The sequence below is a fragment of the Microtus oregoni genome, unplaced genomic scaffold, assembly GCF_018167655.1.
Source record: "Microtus oregoni isolate MIOR12 unplaced genomic scaffold, Mior012 000079F_ref0000094, whole genome shotgun sequence".
Classification (NCBI taxonomy): Eukaryota; Metazoa; Chordata; class Mammalia; order Rodentia; family Cricetidae; genus Microtus; species Microtus oregoni.
In genome coordinates, this window is record NW_024544537.1 from 1,795,276 (window position 1) to 1,815,479 (window position 20,204).

The 20,204-nt window shown below is 40.0% G+C and overlaps 1 protein-coding gene across 2 annotated transcripts in view; it reads right to left on the bottom strand.

Moving 5' to 3' along the window:
- Positions 1 to 20,204, bottom strand: part of Dmd (dystrophin) — a 1,759,261-nt gene that overhangs the window by 202,769 nt on the left and 1,536,288 nt on the right. For both annotated transcript variants that reach the window (XM_041642825.1, XM_041642826.1), the window contains one exon: positions 6,243 to 6,303. In XM_041642825.1, the coding sequence (XP_041498759.1) occupies positions 6,243 to 6,303 (61 nt within the window). The remainder of the gene's footprint in view (positions 1 to 6,242; positions 6,304 to 20,204) is intronic.

Consider the following 20,204-nt stretch of genomic DNA (forward strand, 5'->3'; position numbering starts at 1 on the left):
GAACCAGCCAATACAGAGATATTTCCCAGGATGGCTGTTGTTAAATCTCAGAGAGAGCTAACCACTGCTTCCTCTGCATAAGTTCTCACACTGAAATTACAACAAGTAATTCAAAGGAAAAGCAAACCAAAATGAGCTATAACACTCCCTGGCACACCTAAGAGTTGGAGCATGTATGACAGAAAGATATGTTTTAAACACAAGAGGCATCTCAAAGTTGAAGATAAATGTGGAAATTAGGAATCGAAGTACTACGGTATAAGGCCAAGGTAGTATTGAGATTCAAAGGCTACTGGAGTTAAGGAATGTCAGTCCTAAGGCGAGAGTATGGTCTATGAGCTTAAACTAGAGTGTACACTGACAGATACGGAAGAACACCATCACCAAAAGACAGATCTAGGTAGTTGGCCACAATTCCATGCGGTACATCAAATGCTTCTCATACCTCTGAAGCTATGGTAATAACAGGTCATAGAACGCTGGAGAGTCAGAACCCAAGCCAGTAATTTTATCAGACATAGCAGTGCTAATGAGAGATGTTGAGTGAAATAAATGTTGACTTCAGCCAGGCATCTTTTCTTCACTGAGCAAGAACCAACTAGAAGGTTTTGAGTGACTCAAACACATTAAATGGCTGTTGAAACATGCCTGGAATTGAGAGTGGTGAAGGGGTAGATCAAGCTCTCTCTCTCTCTCTCTCTCTCTCTCTCTCTCTCTCTCTCTCTCTCTCTCTCTCTCTCTCACACACACACACACACACACACACACACACACACACACACACTGGGCAGTAGTATAAAATGGAAACTCACTTGAGCCTAATAAACAAATAAGAAACAAAAAAAAATCCCAAATAGCTAAGACTTAGTTTCCCCAGAACCCCATGTTTCTCTCCTCCATCAAGTACTTCAGAAAAACTTAGAAACAAACCAATGCAATGCATTATTGCTGATTGAGTCAGCAGGTTTGCTATTGGGTTTTATTAGCAGATTCCTTCCACTATTTAGCAACCACAGCGTCTTTTCTGCAGGAAAAGGACCAGCTCTTCTAAAAAGCTAGTCCTTCCTAAGGGACAGCTGGCAGAAATATAAGGTGAAGCAATTCATCTGGTGATACAGAAAAGTAGCAGAAAATCGTCCTTCAGCTAGAACTAATCCATGTAGAACAGCTTATGAGCTCAATTGGTTGCTCCATTTCAGTATCAATGGGGGATAGTAAATAGTATTTACATTCTTCATGAGGGAGTGGAGAGTAGAGACGGTGCTAACAAATTTAATAACCAGTATCTGGGATGTTCTACTCAGGCTATCCTAGGGAAGATATTAGAGAGCTGGAAAAGATTCAGGGAAAAACAGCCAAGATGATCAAGGGGAAAGCTTATCTTTCATTCAAGGACAGACTAAAAGACTAAAAAGGATTAGCATTTCTCAACGCAGGAAGATGGAAATAAAAAGCATTAGTTGGGATGGGGAATGTGAGATTAAAATCCACAGTGGGTAAACATAAATGTCTTCTTTGATTTCCAAAGCATTTAACCAGAGCTGTTTGTTGGGGTCAAGAGATGCAGTTTGAAGAAACAGTAAAACATACCTTGATTTACATAGAACTCAATATAACCATAGGAGTTATTTCTAAGATAAGACTGAAGCAACACGTGAGAAAAGTTTTACATAGCTTTGGGTAGACTCCACTGTCAGTTATTTTCCAATACATCATTAGCAACTGGGCATGTAGCACCCTAATTTTTGAGATGAAAATTACTAGGTTAACTGACAAAACAAACAAACAAACAAACAATAAACACCACTCTTGCCTCCATATGGGAGAGAGCCCTGGGCTAGTTGCCATGTTAGTCTGATTCAATGAGATATTTTTATGCTTTTATTATGGCATCTATGTTGGAACACGCTGCGTGCAAGTTTGGGATTCCTAAATTCTTCTGACGGTCCAGAACATAGAAGAATAATTTTCTATCTCATTAAGTAAGCAAGAGAGTCCTAGTTCTTGGCTCTGTTTGGTTTACCCATATGGGAGTATGAAACAGAAAAAGGTGAAAGAAATCCTAACAGAACGCAGCAGCTGGTTAAAGGCTATTATACTGAAATTTTCATGAGTTTGACAGTAGGCCAAAAAACTACAAAATGGCAGAGAGGAGAAAAGGCAGTTTTAACAGGTTGAACAATGTTGGTGATTATTTTTTTCAGTGGCAATGAAAGCTGTAATCAAATAACTTGATAGAGGTGCTGGCAGAAATAAGAGAGCCCCAAGGGAGAGGGAAATGGACACTGTAACAATGATGTATGCTGTAGACTAATAAACTAGATAAACATGTAATCTGAAGTATCGAAACGGAGGTTCACATGAAAAGCTGGTGTCAGGACATGCAGAAACACTGCCTGATTTCCACTCCATAGCAAATCTGCTACTAATGTCTTAACACCTCAAGAATGAATGCTTAACTCAACAATCCCATGGGTCTTATGCTATTGGTATGTAAACTTCTTGTTATTTGGATAACCTGCCATTGAAAATACACAATTTAGGTGAGAATATAACTTTGTTTTGACAATGGGAATTGATGATAGCAAGAAGGACTTCAAACACCATCTTCTAGGTACAAGAAAACCACCGCAATCATGAACTCACAGCTGCTGCCTTTAAGGGCACCGGGTCTGCATAGAATTGGCCCTACCAATAGTCTTCTACGGACTACAGAACGCCTCATGGGACCGCCTCCCCCCCCCCCCATGAACAAATTCTGGCTACTAACAAATTTTGAGATGGGGGAGTGATTGTCTTCAGCTGTGCGCCAACTGATAAGCCCACCAGGATTCAACATAAAATTCCCCAAACTCAGGGTCAAACAGATGGCTGGGGTTAAACTCACTGGGTCATGAAAGAAAAGTTATGAATGTGGGAACAAAATCTGTAGGGAAGAAAGACGGTTTGATAAGAGTGGGGAAGAAAAATCAGAATATTTTCCTTATATGAATGAAATTGTCAAAATTGTTTAAAGAAAGACTCTTGAAGACAAACAAGGTGGGAACTAATCAATTAATTTTCAACTCATTGTCAACTTTCTAGTTTTGGAACAATAAAACATCTATGATTAAGAATAGTTTTTTTCCCCAAAACATAAAGTCTCCTGAACCTTATACCTAAAAGTAACTCACTTTAACTGTGGAGTGTTCACCTCTAAAGGGGAACATATATATCGTGCTCCCTCTTTACCCAAGAATAAGTTATCATTGCAGAAGAGAGGGCTGAAATTTTCTAAGAGCCATAGTAGTGGACATTCACAGAGAAACAATATTAGCTGGACATGATGGAGACATATGAACCCATTCCAGATGTGACTATATGCACATGACCTATGCAAGATCAAATCAGCCAAAATCCTGACCTGGAAGGAGGAGGGTTCTTAAAGCCCCAGCCAATAGCAACTGATGGCTGCTGGTGAAGGGAGAATCAGTTTCCTTCAGGGATGTGATCCCAGAGAGGGTTTAATAAACAAAGCACATGAAGTTGGAAGGGAAAAATGACGGAACGATGGAAGGGTAATTGAAGGTGAGGGATTGGGGAGTGGATTTGATCAAAACACATTACAAGGATGTATAAAATTTTCCAACAATGAAAGATTTTAAAATAATTTGCTTTACATGTATGTTAGACAATGGTTATGAATAATAAAATAAAATGACATTAAAGTGTCTATTATGTTACATATTTTATAAAGGTTTGGTTTCTGTATATTGTAGCTCAATATTTAGACTTCTATTTGAGAAATTTTGTAATCCCTAATTTTAAGTAACCTATTAATGGACAATGTTCTCCATAACGTTTTAGAGGTGCCAACGAAAAATGAGGTGACCTCTCATTTTAGGAACTTTAGATGCATTTAAGGCCTTCAGAATCATCTTTCCACTAATTTCTTTCTATCTATTGTTTTAGGTCCTTTACCATTTAACCAGGAAGAATTGAGCTCTCAAAAACTACTTAGAGACTCTGTACTTAGTTTGAAAAAAAAACTATATAAATCTTATCTTCTCCTTTAGAAAATACAATGGTTACTTAAAGGATATCTAAGGCCCTTTTCAGCTATCCCAATCAGTTTAACCATTCAATGGTCATGTCTAAACTCAGAATCCCAAATGTTAGTGAGTAAAATAACAAATTTCAAAATAAAGATAAAATTCGTGAAAGAAAATGTTCAGAATTTGGGTTAAGTATTTGCCCATGACCACATAACACATAACAGTCAGGGATAGACTTTGTGTTGTCATTACCACAATCATGGTTCAGTATGGAAAGTAGTGCTGGGTAAATAGGACATAGAGTTGCTCTCTTCTGTCACCGAGACACAGCAAAGAGACCTGCTTATTGGGAAGTGGGGGAAATATAGCATTTTAAAATTTTCCACATATAATTTTAGATGGTTCAATTAAAAACTATAGGGATGTATTGATTTAGATTTAACACTAAAGCAGTGGTTCTAGACCTTCCTAACACAGTGACCATTTAATAAAGTTCTTCATGTTATGGTGACCCCCCCCCCATAAAATCACTTTTGTTGCTACTTCATAACTGTAATTTTGCTACTGTTATACATTATAATATGAATATCAGATATGCGGGATACCTGATAAGCGAACACAATTGGGTTGTGACCCACATGTTGAGAATCACTGCCCTAGAGAGACAAGAAAGATTTGGGAAACAAGGGGAATGTGGTAAAGTCCTTGTGAGGCTGTTAACGAACCTACACAGCAATTCAGAAAATCAGTGCAGCAGAGTGATTGTAGATGGTTCTAAACCTTCATGCATATTCTCAAAAAAAGAACCTTCATTGCAGCTGATAATGGAAATGGGTAAAAGTGAGAGCTTTGCTGATGCACTAGTAAGCCTAAGATATCTTAATCAGAAACGAAATCCGCACTGACAAAAACACTGAGGTAGTAAATCACTACAAAGGCTTTGAACAAAAGGTTCCATAAAAATACACACACACACGTTCAAATCTACACATTATTTAGTAAAACATGTACCTTAAATTGGTGTTTACAATATGTAATTTAGAGTCAATAAATGAACATGTTCACAAAACTTTTGAGAAAGAAGAAAATTGTAAAGTAGGATTAAAACATATTAAAGAATTTAAGGTTAAAAGCTATCTTATTTGAGAAAAGTTTAATAAAATAAAAGTTAAACCATCTTCCTGAAGAATATGTCTTACTTTAGAGAGCCCCAAAAGTCCCTTCATTGTCATTATTTTGAGTTAACAAAATAGAGGCATGAAATCACATTTCTTGAGAACTGAAGTAATGAAGATCTAGGGCTGTAGCTATTGTTTTGGAACTGAATTATAAAAAATTGATGGGTAGCGGAAGAATAAAAACATCCTCGATAAAAGATGGCATGCTGAAAAAACCGGGGAAATATTTCATATTTTTATTCAGACTCATGCCAAAAGAAAGTTCAAAGACTTTAGCTGCGACTGAAGACCGCTTGACGAAACCAATTATTTCCAATTGTTGTTGGGAGTAGCCAATTCAAAGTTAGATTGAAGTTAGACTCCTGCACGATTGATGAGAGACTGTTAAACCATCATAATAACTCAATATTCCTTCTCCTTCCTTTTCTGTGTCGACTCAATATATCATAATTTAAGTTTCATAGGACATCCATCCTTTGACTCTTTTCCATTGACTGACACAAATGGTCCCAGGAAAAAGAGTTCCACTCTGATGCTATTATTAGGTAACAAAGGCTGAGAACTGCATGTTGAGAATGAACAGCTCAGCTCCACAAATTCTGTACTGTCTGCCTGTGGGTTATGTGACAAATAATTCATTTAAACAGTTTTGTAAATATCACTTGTAAATCTCCCACCTCTGTCTGAAAAAGAAATGAAGAATCCCCCTACATAAATAATATTTTTCTGTCAAATAATCACTCCCACCATTACAGATATTACCTAGGTTTTTTGTTCTACTGTGAAAATTCTTCTCACTCTCAAAAACACACCTTATATGCTTCATTAAATGCATTGTTCCTGAAAGTGGTTCCCTATCACATCAGCAAATTTACAGGGCTAATTTCAGCATGAGTTTACTATCTAAGCTTCCTTAGGAATAAAAAGAAATAGGTATTGCAGAAGAAGGTAACCACTTTAAAATTTCTTTGTGAATATACAGATCAGATAAAATAAATGCTCCTTTAAGAAAGTAATCCTTTTGACTTACTTAATATAGTAGGGCACTTTGTTTGGTGAGATGGCTCTCTCCCAGGGACCCTGGACCGAAGCTGCGAAAGGATGAAAAAGAAAGGCAAAGAGGTCAAATTCATGACAAATAGGAAAGACAGCATTATAGCATCAGAATCACAATTTTACACTGATATTGGTCTGTTTGCTCAATTGCTCATGAAGATAGGCTGTGTTAATCTGCTGTTGTGAAATTTCGGGCCTACACTAAGTAAAATTGAACATATTCAGGCACAAAAATTAATGCAAAGGGCCAGGAGGATCTTTCTACTGCTAACCCTATACTAGAAATAAAGAAAATGAATCAACAGACTGATGGCTTTGCTCCACCGAGTGCTTCCCTTATAATATTTCCTGTTGTTGCTTTTCAATATTTTGTTATTTGATTGACTGGGTTTTATTAGTTTATCAGATGAAACATCCCCTTGCGATATATTTGCATTCTAAGTTATTGAAATGGAGATAGTATGCTTATTAATCTGGTATGCTTATTTTTATTTGATTAAAGAGGATCCAAATCCATTTACCAATTACATGCTTAATTGGGTATTTTAAAATGTCAATTGTTCACCATATTATTAGAAGAGACAAGCAAAGGTGACAGAATGACACCTGATAATAGCAAAGGATAATAAAATTTTATTCACACTCTGGTCACATATATGTGTACTGCTTGTACTCGGAATTCATTTAACAACTTTATTATACATAAGTCAAACCAATTATCTTTAAACTGTTCATTTTTTTTTAATTTTAAGGTGAGGCCCCATTCTGTATGTCATACTGACCTTGAACTTATGATTCCCCTTTCTTGGCTCCCTGGGTAGCTAGGGTTATAGGTGTGTGCTATAATTTTTCAATTATAACTTTTCAACTCTTTTAAATGCTTAACTAGTAGGTTCCCCCCCTCTTTACTAAAGCTGATCCACTAAAAGTATCTTTTACGTACTGCTTATGTCTGATATTTTCTCCCCTGAAGACAAAATAATCCTGTTGAAAAGGCACTGTAACTTCCTCTAGAATAAAGTTTGAAGATATGGGAATTTCAAGAATCATACATCCTGTGTATCCTGGGTTCAGCATTTTGTACAGACAAAACAAATGACAGGATTGTGATATCATTTGAAATAGAAATATAAAAAGCATGATCTATTAATTCACTGTGTGTGTGAGTGTGAGTGTGTGTGAGTGTGTGCGAGTGTGTGTGTGAGTGTGAGTGTGTGCGAGCATAAGTGAGTGTGTGCGATTGTGTGCGATTGTGTGCGAGTGTGTGTGTGAGCATGTGTGAGCGTGAGTGTGCATGAGTGTGCGTGAGTGTGTGTGAGTGTGTGCGAGTGTGTGCGAGTGTGTGTGTGTGTGAGCATGTGTGAGCGTGAGTGTGCATGAGTGTGCATGAGTGTGTGTGAGTGTGTGCCAGTGTGTGAGTGTGTGTGTGAGTGTGTGAGTGTGTGCGAGTGTGTGTGTGTGAGCATGTGTGAGCATGAGTGTGCATGAGTGTGAGTGAGTGTGTGTGAGTGTGTGCAAGTGTGTGCCAGTGTGTGCCAGTGTGTGAGTGTGTGTGTGAGTGTGTGAGTGTGTGTGAGTGAGTGTGAGCTTGTGCGAGCGTGTGTGAGTGTGTGTGTGTGCGAGCATGTGCAAGTGTGTGTAAGTGTGTGAGTGTGTGCGAGTATGTGCTAGTGTGTGTGTGCGAGCGTGTGTGAGTGTGTGTGTGTAAGTGTGTGTGAGTGTGTGCGAGCGTGTGCGAGTGTGGGTGTATGATTGTGTGTGTGAGAGTGTGTGCGAGTGTTGAGAGTGTGTGTGAGTGTGTGTGAGTGTGTGTGAGTGTGTGTGAGTGTGTGTGAGTGTGTGTGTGTGTGAGAGCATGTGCGAGTGTGTGTAAGTGTGTGAGTGTGTGCGAGTATGTGCGAGTGTGTGTGTGCGAGCGTGTGTGAGTGTGTGAGTGTGTGTAAGTGTGTGTGAGTGTGTACGAGCGTGTGCGAGTGTGGGTGTATGATTGTGTGTGTGAGAGTGTGTGCGAGTGTTGCGAGTGTGTGTGAGTGTGTGTGAGTGTGTGTGAGTGTGTGCGAGTGGGTGTGTGTGCAATTGTGTGTGAGTGTCTGTGATTGTGTGTGTGTGTGAATGTGTGTGAGTATGTGCGAGCGTGAGTGTGTGTGAGCGTGTGCGAGTGTGTGCGAGTGTGTGAGTGTGTGCAAGTGTGTGTGAGTGTATGAGTGTGTGCGAGTGTGAGCGAGTGTGTGCGAGTGTGAGTGAGTGTGTGCGAGTGTGTGTGAATGTGTGAGTGTGTGCGAGTGTGTGTGAGTGTGTGCGAGTGTGTGTGTGTGAGTGTGTGCGAGAGTGTGTGAGTGTGTGTGAGTGTGTGCGAGTGTGAGCAAGTGTGTGTGAGTGTGAGCGAGTTTGTGCGAGTGTGAGTGAGTGTGGGCGAGTGTGCGCGAGTGTGCGCGAGTGTATGCGAGTGTGCGTGAGTGTGTGTGTGCGCGAGTGTGTGCAAGTGTATGCGAGTGTGCACGAGTGTGTGTGTGCGAGTGTGTGCGAGTGTGTGTGAGTGTGTGCGAGTGTGTGTGAGTGTGTGCAAGTGTGTACGAGTGTGTTTGAGTGTGTGTGAGTGTGTGTGAGTGTGTACGAGCATGTGTGTGAGTGTGTGCGAGTGTGTGTGAGTGTGTGCGAGTATGTGTGTGTCTGTGAGTGTGTGAGTGTGTACGAGTGTGTGTGTGAGTGTGCACGAGTGTGAGTGAGTGTGCGCGAGTGTGGGTGAGTGTGCGCGAGTGTGCGCGAGTGTATGCGAGTGTGCGCGAGTGTGTGTGCGAGTGTGTGTGCGAGGGTGTGCGAGTGTGTGTGATTGTGTGCGAGTGTGTGCGTGTGCGAGTATGTGTTTGATTGTGTGTGAGTGTGTGTGTCTGTGAGTGTGCCAGTGTGTACGAGTGTGTGTGTGAGTGTGTGTGAGTGTGTGCGAGTGTGAGTGTGTGTGTGAGTTTGTGTGAGTGTATGTGTGAGTGTGTGTGTGAGTGTGTTTGTGTGAGTGTGTATGTGAGTGTGTGAGTGTGTGCGAGTGTGTGCGAGTGTGTGCGAGTGTGAATGAGTATGTGCGAGTGTGTGTGAGTGTGTGAGTGTGTGCGAGTGTGTGTGAGTGTGCGAGTGTGTGTGTGTGAGTGTGTGCGAGATTGTGTGAGTGTGTGTGAGTGTGTGCGAGTGTGAGCAAGTGTGTGTGAGTGTGTGTGAGTGTGAGCAAGTTTGTGCGAGTGTGAGTGAGTGTGTGCGAGTGTGTGCGAGTGTGTGTGAGTGTGTACGAGTGTGTACGAGTGTGTACGAGTGTGTTTGAGTGTGTGTGTGAGTGTGTGTGAGTGTGTACGAGCATGTGTGTGAGTGTGTGCGAGTGTGTGTGAGTGTGTGCGAGTGTGTGTGAGTGTGTGCGAGTGTGTGTGAGTGTGTGCGAGTGTGTGTGAGTGTGTGCTAGTGTGTACGAGTGTGTTTGAGTGTGTGTGAGTGTGTGTGAGTGTGTACGAGCATGTGTGTGAGTGTGTGCAAGTGTGTGTGAGTGTGTGCGAGTATGTGTGTGTCTGTGAGTGTGCGAGTGTGTACGAGTGTGTGTGAGTGTGCACGAGTGTGAGTGAGTGTGCGCGAGTGTGAGTGAGTGTGAGTGAGTGTGGGTGAGTGTGCGCGAGTGTGTGCGAGTGTATGTGAGTGTGCGCGAGTGTGTGTGCGAGTGTGTGTGCGAGTGTGTGCGAGTGTGTGTGAGTGTGTGCGTGTGTGTGAGTGTGCGTGAGTGTGAGTATGCGCGAGTGTGCGCGAGTGTGCGTGAGTGTGTGCGAGTGTGCGCGAGTGTGTGTGTGCGAGTGTGTGTGCGAGTGTGTGCGAGTGTGTGTGATTGTGTGCGAGTGTGTGCGTGTGCGAGTATGTGTGTGAGTGTGTGTGTCTGTGAGTGTTCCAGTGTGTACGAGTGTGTGTGTGTGAGTGTGTGCGAGTGTGTGCGTGTGCGAGTATGTGTGTGATTGTGTGTGAGTGTCTGTGAGTGTCTGTGAGTGTGCCAGTGTGTACAAGTGTGTATGTGAGTGTGTGTGAGTGTGTGCGAGTGTGAGTGTGTGTGTGTGTGTGAGTGAGTTTGTGTGAGTGTATGTGTGAGTGTGTGTGTGTGTGAGTGTGTGTTTGTGTGAGTATGTGTGTGAGTGTGTGAGTGTGTGTGAGTGTGTGTGAGTGTATGGGTGAGTGTGTGTGAGTGTGCGAGTGTGTGTGAGTGTGTGAGTGTATGTGTGAGTGTGTGAGTGTGTGCGAGTGTATGTGAGTGTGTGTGCGAGTGTGTGTGAGTGTGTGTGAGTGTGTGCGAGTTTGTGTGAGTGTGAGCGAGTCTGTGCGGGTGTGAGCGAGTGTGAGCGAGTGTGTGCGAGTGTGTGTGATTGTGTGCGAGTTTGTGTGAGTGTGTGTGAGTGTGTGTAAGTGTGTGTGAGTATGCGAGTGTGTACAAGTGTGTGTGTGAGTGTGTGTGAGTGAGTGTGTATGAGTGTGAGTGAGTCTGTGTGAGTGTGTGCGAGTGTGAGCGAGTGTGTGCGAGTGTGAGCGAGTGTGTGCGAGTGTGTGTGATTGTGTGTGAGTGTGTGTGTGCATTTCTGTGTCTTCATCCCTCTAATAACTGGAAGCACAGCTGATGCTATTACTGCCTTCACTGAAAATCTCACAGTAAATTCCCAGTGTATTGAGAAGGAAGAAAACGTCAAAGCTAATATATCCTTGACTCCGCTGTAGAATATGAAAGAACAGCTTCTACTAAAAGTTAACTTGCCCCATGCCAGACAATTTAAGGATAATGAAACTCCAGCTTCTTTGTTTTATATAGAGTAATAGAGAGATTGCATTACCCAACCTTTAACCAGGCTTTGTCCCTTGGAGATATGTCATTTAAATGATATAAGAAATGGATTTGTATTTAGCAGGTAATTATGCTTATATCATTTTTTTTTGCAGACAGAAATCCTTAAAAAAAGAGAAAAAAGACGGAGAAAAAAGACATTTAGCTGTTGCTTTGAAATAGTCCCTTGTCTTCCATTTCTCTCGGTCCTTTTATATTCTTTTCTCTTCACCTTGCTTTCCCCTCTTGCCTTTTCACCCCGCCTTTGTCATTCTCTGCCAACTCTCTACTTGCCTTTCCCCCTGCTTCTCTGGGTTACAGTTTTTTTAAACCCTGATTACTTCACATTTGTAAATAATATTTGCTTTGAAAACATGGGCTAGACTATGCAGGCTATCTGGTCAGATCTGAGGTTTTGAGATTCTACCAACCCAAGCCTGGCTTTGTAGGAAGCATGATGGAGAGGCAGTGATCCTCTTGGCTGATTAGTGAAGTCTCTTCTTGAAAATCGTGTCATGTATATATAAGGAAGAAGAGAGTATTTGGTGGTCTCACCCTTGCTGGCTGTGAGGGTATGAATGGTTACACTGACAAAAGAAAGGGTATTCCTTCCTTAAAGGTCTCCAAGAACCAAGGCTTTGTGATTTCTCTCATCGTTTTTCTTAGTTATTTATCATGATAATGAACCGGAAATTTTTTCGGATTCCGAGGAGGAGGTATCCCCTCTTGTAACAGAAAAACCAGTTTGTTTCTCTAGATGGTTCTTTCTTAGGTATCTCTTCAAAGGAATTGTGCTGGAGATGATTGTAGGTTCTACAGCTTGGCTAAGTGACTTGCTATAGCAAAAGAAGTAGAGTTGGGAGCCAGCCTGGGCTACATAGCAAGACTTGGTATCAAATAGGCAAAATGAAGAGGGAACTTTCAACTGTATAATACACAAGAAAATCCACGATACTCAGCACAGCTAACAGCCAGATCTACCTAGACATGTCTATGACTAACTTTGCATTGTTCAACATCCAGAGGAAAAATTCCATTTATGTGTCAGAGAAATTATCACAATATACTTATTAAATAATTGGAAAAATTAAAAAAGAAATAAAAATCCAAGTTCCAGTTAAATAAAAACTTTTCAACATCCTAAGCCACCAGACAAATACAAATCAAAACAACCCTGAGATTCTATCTTACACCTGTAAGAATGGCCAACATCAAAAACACTGATGACAACTTATGCTGGATAGGATGTGGGGTAAAGGGAACACTCCTGCATTGCTGGTGGGAGTGAAAACTTGTACAGCCCCTTTGAATATGTATGGCGATTTCTCAGAAAATTAGGAAACAACCTCCCTCAAGACCCAGCAATACCACTTTTGGGTATATATCCAAAGGATGCTCAATCGTACCACAAGGACATGTGCTCAACTATGTTCATAGCAGCATTGTTTGTTATAGCCAGAACTTGGAAACAACCTAAATGACCATCTACCAAAGAATGGATAAGGAAAATGTGGTACATTTACGCAATGGAGTGCTACACAGAAGGAAAAAATAATGACTGCTTGAAATTTTGCAGGAAAATGAATGGAGCTAGAAAACATCATATTGAGTGAGGTAACCCAGACTCAGAAAGACAATCATCATATGTATTTACTCATAAGTGGTTTCTAGACATAAAGTAAAGAAAACCAGCCTACAAATTATAATCTTAGAGAACCTAGACAACAATGAGGACCCTAAGAGATACATACATGGATCTAATCTACATGGGAAGTAGAAAAAAGACAAGATCTCCTCAGTAAATTGGAAGCATGGGGACCTTGGAAGAGGGTTGAAGGGGAGGGGAGAGGCAGAGAGAGGAGCAGAGAGAAAGGTAGAGCTCAATAAAAAATTGTATGCTTCTGGGTGATTTGCTTGCATTTATGTGCCAGAAGAATTCTTATACGTGTTTTACATACACAAGTGTGCACCACGTGCATGCTTGATGCTCAAGAGTGATAGGAGTGGGCATCCCTTGCAACTGGAGTTACAGACAGCTGTGAGCTGACATGTGGGTGCTGGGTTGAACTCACACCTGTGCTCTTAACCACTAATCCATCTCTCTAGCCCCAATAAAAGCTTCTTAAACTTTCTTACTTACAGTTCTTCATTGTTTTTTTCTCCTTAAAATTTAAAAAGCAAAGCAATGCCAAACCCTAGTCTTTATGCCTACGCATCAATTAGATCCAGTGTGAAGTGCAGGGCATTGTGCTCCCATAAAAGATGAGTTTCCCCTTTGACGCACAATTTATAAATTCACCCAAGCAACTACTTTTCAGTAACAGTTTGAAACCCTGAAATTTTATTCTCAAAAATGCCTTTTATTCAGTTAAAAATAAGAAAAAAGATAACCCAGCCTCCTTCTTTTCCTTCCCTAACCCATTACTGCTAGAGGCCCATCTGCTGGATGGAAGTGCTTGCTGTAGAAATAACACAGTTGAATGATGGGGCTATCGGACTGCATTTGGCACTTCTCTGAAGAGAAGGTCAACGGGACGTTGGCAATTTCATTCAGAGCTACCAGATGACTCTGACCTTGCATCTATTCAAACCTCAAGCAAATGCGCGGTAATTCTCATAGGTGTACCCCAAGAATTATCGTTTCATTTCTCATCGTAGCGCTGATGCAAACAACAGCTGTCTCTTATCTCAGTGCACCAGTGGAACCCTGTCATTGTTCACAAAGCTGGCTTTCGTAATACACACATCTTTTATGCCTGGTATGTCCATTTTTAGTAGTCCATCAGAAGCAGATTTATTGACAAATAGTTTTTATATGACACCAGGCTGTCCTTTGGCCTTTTCTTATACAGATGTTTCTATAACTACTATGTGTAATTACGATTGGGGTTTTGTAATTTACATTCTCCAGTGGAAAAATCATTCATTATCATACAGCACCAGTACCATGGATATTGTCTACTGAATTTAAAGTGTAAAATATACATGAATTTATTTATTCCAAAGTCAACCTTTGAATTTCACCCTGAGTTACAGATGCAGCATGTTATTAATAACAAGAAAGAACAGGAATTCTACCTTCAAATGTTTTCTTCCCTCAAGGTGCCATGATTCAATATTGTGCCCAAGGTGCTTTGAAAATCGTAAACATGGGCCACACTATTGAGAGAAAGCTCTGATTTCAACCATTTTTTTGATGCATGATAAAGAATGTGTCAAGTGATGCATGCGAATGTTAAACTGTATTTTTATTGACAGAGGGGCCTAAGCAACGAATTAAGGACACTAATGTTGTAAAGCATGCCAAAAGAGCACTCTCTGCAGTCCCAACTCAAATGCAATCATTAACCTTTCGACTTTACTCAGAGCTTGAGAGAAGATGGCTGTGTCAAAAGAAAACCAAAACAAAGTGGGGAAAAGAAGAGAAACATGAAAAATAGATAAAAGAGCAAACTCAACTTCTATGTTTAAAAAAAAGCATTAGGGAGACAGGGATAAACTCAGTGGCAGAACACTGGTCTACTACATGCAACATGTTGGGCTTACTGCCTAGTGCCATCAAAAAGAAATAGAAAAGAAAAGAAAAAAGTAAAGAGAAAGGCTTGAGGACCAATCAGTGAGCCACTGGTACTTGGCTCTTCAGAAGTATGCAAATCCATTAGTGCTTTTATGGGTACAATTTACATCGATGGAATGACAATGTTTATTAACTTTTTGTCCACTCTCTTCCCACAATACTCCCTAAACTTTTCTTTTCTTTTTTTTTCCTTTTGGTTTTTTTGAGACAGGATTTTTCTGTAGCTTTGGAGCCTGTGCTAGAACTCACTTTTTAGACCAGGCTGGCCTCAAACTCACAGAGATCTGCCTGCCTCTGCCTCCCAAGTGCTGGAATTAAAGGCGTGCACCATCACGGCCCAGTTAAACTTCCATTTTCTACTTATGCTTTCCATTTTCTACTTATGCTAGCATCCATTACATTTTAATACCACATACAATAGACATGATATATAGCTATTTATGCATTACAGGTATTTGTGACATTTTCTCATCCCTTAGAACCTAATTTTGTCCCTTGGGGCAACATGATTCCACAGAGAATGCTTGATATAGAGGCAATTGATAGAGCGGAGTTATACAAAGTTATTGCATGGTCTTATATGCTTGGTACATGACTTACACTAGCTCATTAAATAGCCAACAAACTGTTGTGGAGGTATTGCTTTTATTATCAGATGATGAAACTATGAAGACCACACAAAATAACACATTTAAGATGACTTTCCTAAATAAGTAAATGACCATAATTCTGGAATGCTAGTCAAAATGAATTCAAAGAGATGATTCATAAAGGAGGGAACTCCCTGTATCTTTTCTGCATTCTGGGATGCATGCTATTTAATGTGTTTCTCCCTGTGCAAAATACACCTACGGATATAATAGTGGCATGGATGTTAGAAGGGTAGTCATTCACTTTCTGATTGGATGTTAGGCCTGTTCCACTGGAGGAAAATCATGCTAGTCACTATAAATCTGGCCAACTATCCAAAGATGATGTGGTAGATGTGGTAGTTTGAATGAGAATGACCCTCATTGATTTATATGTTTGAATACTTAGATTACCAGTAGGTAGAATTGTTTGGGACAGATTAGGAAGGATGGCCTTGTTGGACAAGGTGTATCATTGGGGGTGGGTTTTGAGGTTTCAAAAGTCACATGCAATGACCAGTATGTTCACTATATCTTGCCTGTGTTTTGAGATGGGTGGTCTCAGCTGTTCCTACAACCAGGCCTTCACTCTGCCATCCATAGAATCTCAAACCAAATTAAATGCTTTCTTTTTTTAAGTTGGCTTGGGCATAGTGTTTTATCACAGCAATAGAAAAGTAACTAATTTATCTGGGAAGCCCATAGATTTTAGAAGTAAAGGTAGTACTTTTATTTTGCTAGGGGACTTAGTATCAAACTGCCTTCTAAATTTGTATTTCTATATCCATTAGTGTATCTCCAGTCCTCATCAGAGAAGCTTATTGGATGGTGGCAAAATGGTGTCTTCTGGATATGACAGATTCACTACACTCATGAGCTCACGACAGCTGTGGTTGCCTGCACAAGGTCAAGATCACAATGTACAAGATCAAGATGTACAAGATCAAGCCAGTCAACATTTCAGGATGGAGAGGAGCTCACAAGCTCTCCCACTTCATTGAGGAGCTATTGATGACTGATGGCAGATATAGGTGGGAGAATCAGTTTTGGTCAAGGGTGTAGGCTCTCTTTAGGTCTTACCATGCTCCAGGGAAATGGTCCTCTACCCACGAAAATATGGGTAATACAACTTGACCTGGGGAGGGGACTTATAAAGCTTAAAATATTTTGTGTTACAGATACTGTTTGTCTAGTACCACTTATTGTGTTTTCCTTTCATATTTGTCAGGGGACTTAAGTTTTTTTTTTCTTTTTCTTTTGTTTTTTACCTCAATGGTCATTAGAGGTCCCTTGTTTTCTTTAATTAAACATACTTTGCAAAATTAAAAACTTTTACCTTTTTTCATTACTGCTTCACCTCACCTCTCTTCCCAATTCCTTCTTACATGACTCCAACACTTCCTGTTCATTCCTTTAGAACGGCAGCTCAGTGACAAAGATGCTTTCCTCTATTACGTTTAATTCCCTCTTGAGTATAAAGTCGCCTCACTCCCAACACACCCTTCATCTACTGTTTTGCTTACCCAAGTTTCAGTTACTTATGGATAATTGTGGCCCAAATATACTGAATGTAAAATTCTTGAAACAAAATCTATACATTTAAATTTTTACACTATTACGAGTAGTGTGATTCCAAAAAAAAAAAAAAAAAAAAAAAATCTCATGCAGAGTCCCCAGCCATAAAAGGGGCAAATGTGTTACAAAACTTCCCTGCGAAACCAACTAAGCAAGCAAACAAAAACCTGCCTACTACTACAGATGTTTAAATGAACTAAAATGCCTAGAGTTGATGCACAAATCTCACTGGCAGGTTCTATCCCTGTCACTTTGTATTTGAGATTCATCTGTATCTCTACATTTACCTACAACTTGTTCCTTTTAATTGTTTATATAACATTTCATTATGGATGGATAATGGATATACCATTTAACTGTCGAACAGTTTCATTTAGATTACGTTCAGTGTTTGGCAAACATAAGTAAATCTTGTACCAATATCTGTGCACATGATTTTATGTAAGGATGGATTTACATTTCTCTAATGTGAATATTTAATGGTCAGCTTACTGAGCTAAAGCAGGTTTTTTGTTCTGTTTCTTGATTCAGGTTCTTGCTATAGCCCTAGCTGGCCTCACATTTGCACTAATCCTGCTCTCTGACCCTCCCGAGACTGGAATCTAGCAGCTCATACCCAGCAGGAATGTGATGGCTGAGAAATACTACATTAGAGATATATCACAATTTTCAGAGAAAAATCCTCTCGAAGGATAATTAGATTGCTTTGACTTTTAAAATGTAAGGCCATGATGACCGTTTTAAGATAAACCATTATGTAAACTTTTGTTAATTTTCTTAAAGAAAATTCCTAGAAGTGTATTTACCTAATTAAAGGCTAGGAACATTGCACTGGCTAGTTTTGTGCCAATGACACAAGCTGGAGCCATTAGAGAGGAGGAAGCCTCAATTGAGAAAATGCCTCCATATGATCAGGCTGTAAGTAAGCTTGTAGGATTTTTTTTGTTGTTGTTTTTTTAAGACAGGGTTTCTCTGTATAGCTTTGGAGCCTGTCCTGGAACTGGCTCTGTAGACCAATCTGACCTCAAACCCACAGAGATCTGTCTGCCTCTGGCTCTCGAGTGCTGGGATTCAAGGTGGGCACCACCACTGTCCACCCCCCATAGGACATTTTTAAAATTAGTGATACGTGGGGGAGGGCCAAGCCCATGTGGGTAGTGCCACCCCTGGGCTGATCATCTGGTGCTATAAGAAAGTAGGCTGAATAAGTTATGAGAAGCAAGCCAGTAAGCAACACTCTTCCATGGCCTCGGCATCATCTTCTGTCTCCAGGTTCCTGCCCTGTTTGAGTTCCTGCCTTGACTTCTCTCAGTGATAGACTGTCACCTGGAAGTGTAATTTGGAATAAATTCTTTCCTCCCCAAGTGGTCTTGGTGATGGTGTTTCGTCACAGCGTTGATAACCTTAACTAGGACAGACACTATAAGGGCACTTTATATAAATGATACTCCTGGCACTAGAAGTCTCTCTCGATTTATGTGGAAAGAGAAAATTTCATTTTTGTAGGTCAATGATATCTGTTGGTATAAGTCTCAAGGTATATAAGATATGACATTTGGTATAGTGTATTATTTGAGAATATATCTCCCACATGTCCCCTTTCTCCTGAAATATTATAAATGGCTTGAATGGAGAAAGGAACTTAGGATATTAACTTTCTATTCAAACTTCCAATCCCAAATTTCAAGTCATGTGGAATTTACAGAACAAAAATTCTGTAAAGCCAGATTTGATTCCTGAGTCTACCATCAATTAATTATCTTTGTCTTGATTCTTTCTACTTCTGAATCCTATTTTTCTTTTATGTAAAATGGGAATAATTGTCTTTCCCTTCATGACACGCCAGGATAAATGCCAGACAATATGAAACTACTTTGCAAAATGTTAATCATTTCACATATAATACTTGTGATCTCATATCTGTAAGATGTTATCTGAATGATAATTATGGACTCAATCTCCCTGTTTCAATTAGAAAGTATGTTTTCAGACCTTGAATCCACTGCTAACTATTCTTTTGAAAAGATGTATTTAATTGTATTTGTGTGCTTGTGCACGAGGTACAGAGTGCGTGTGTGTGTGTGTGTGTGTGTGTGTGTGTGTGTGTGTACCACATACGTGCCTGGCACTTACAGAGGCTATAAGAAGCCACTGAACACTCTGGAACTGGAGTTACATATGGTTGTGAGATGCTATGTCTTTGCTCAGAATTGAACTCTAGTCCTTTAGAATATAAGCTGGTGTTTTTAACCACTGAGCCATCTCTCTAGCCCTTGCTGACAATTCTAAATGTGCCATAACAGTATAAAATATGGCAGAGAAAAATTTATTTGAATCCTTCCCAGCTGGTTGAGCTTATGGCTCTTCTTACATCTCCAAATTTTTTTTAAAAAAAGCAATTACATCTGTTCAACAAATCTTTCATCAACATTGATGATGAAGATAAAACAAAATACTGCGATAGCAACTATAGACACTTTTGTACAGAATATTCCTATATCAATTCATCTCAAGTTAATGAAATTTTGTATCCATTGAACCATTTCCTTTAATTTCCTCTTCTCCACATACTGTGGCTATCCCATTCGATTTTCTGCTTCTGTAAAGTGGTTAATGTGAAATACCTCATAAGTGCAGAATAAAGGAACATAGTCTATTTTATGCAGACTCTTTTCTAAAAAAAATGGCTCATTTTAATTAGGAGATCAGATTGTTGTTTTTGTTGATATCATATACACAGACCAAAGGTGAAAATAGTGGAGTGGAGAGCGATTTCTACAAGTAATGAGAAATTGCAGATGATTTCAATAATTAGTTACTAGGCAATTAAAGACAGAGTTCACTGGTAGAAAACATAGGGAAAAAGGTTTCTGATGAATGATATAATTATGTTGAAATATTTAGAAGATTGATATTTTTATCTAAACTCAAGTGCAAGATGAGTTTTAGTATTCAAATAATGGTTGAAGCCATGAAAATGGTTGGGTTCTTTAAGGGAAGTTGTAAAAAAGAATTGTGTGTGCATAACACACTGCCATATGATGAGAAATTTATCTTTAAGTGAGAAAGTGTCTTATTTTGCTCTCTATTGCTGTGATGAAGCACGATGATCAGAGGCAACTTGGGGAGGAAAATATTTATTTCAGTTGTCAGGTCACACGAACTGAAGAAGAGTTAGGTCATGGAGGAAGGATGCTTACTGGCGCGCTTCTTATGGCTTGCTCAGCTTGCTTTCCCTCACAACACAGAACTGCCAGCACAGGTATGCACTGCCCAGAATGGATTTAGTCCTCTCACAGCGATCATAAATAAAGAAAATTCCCG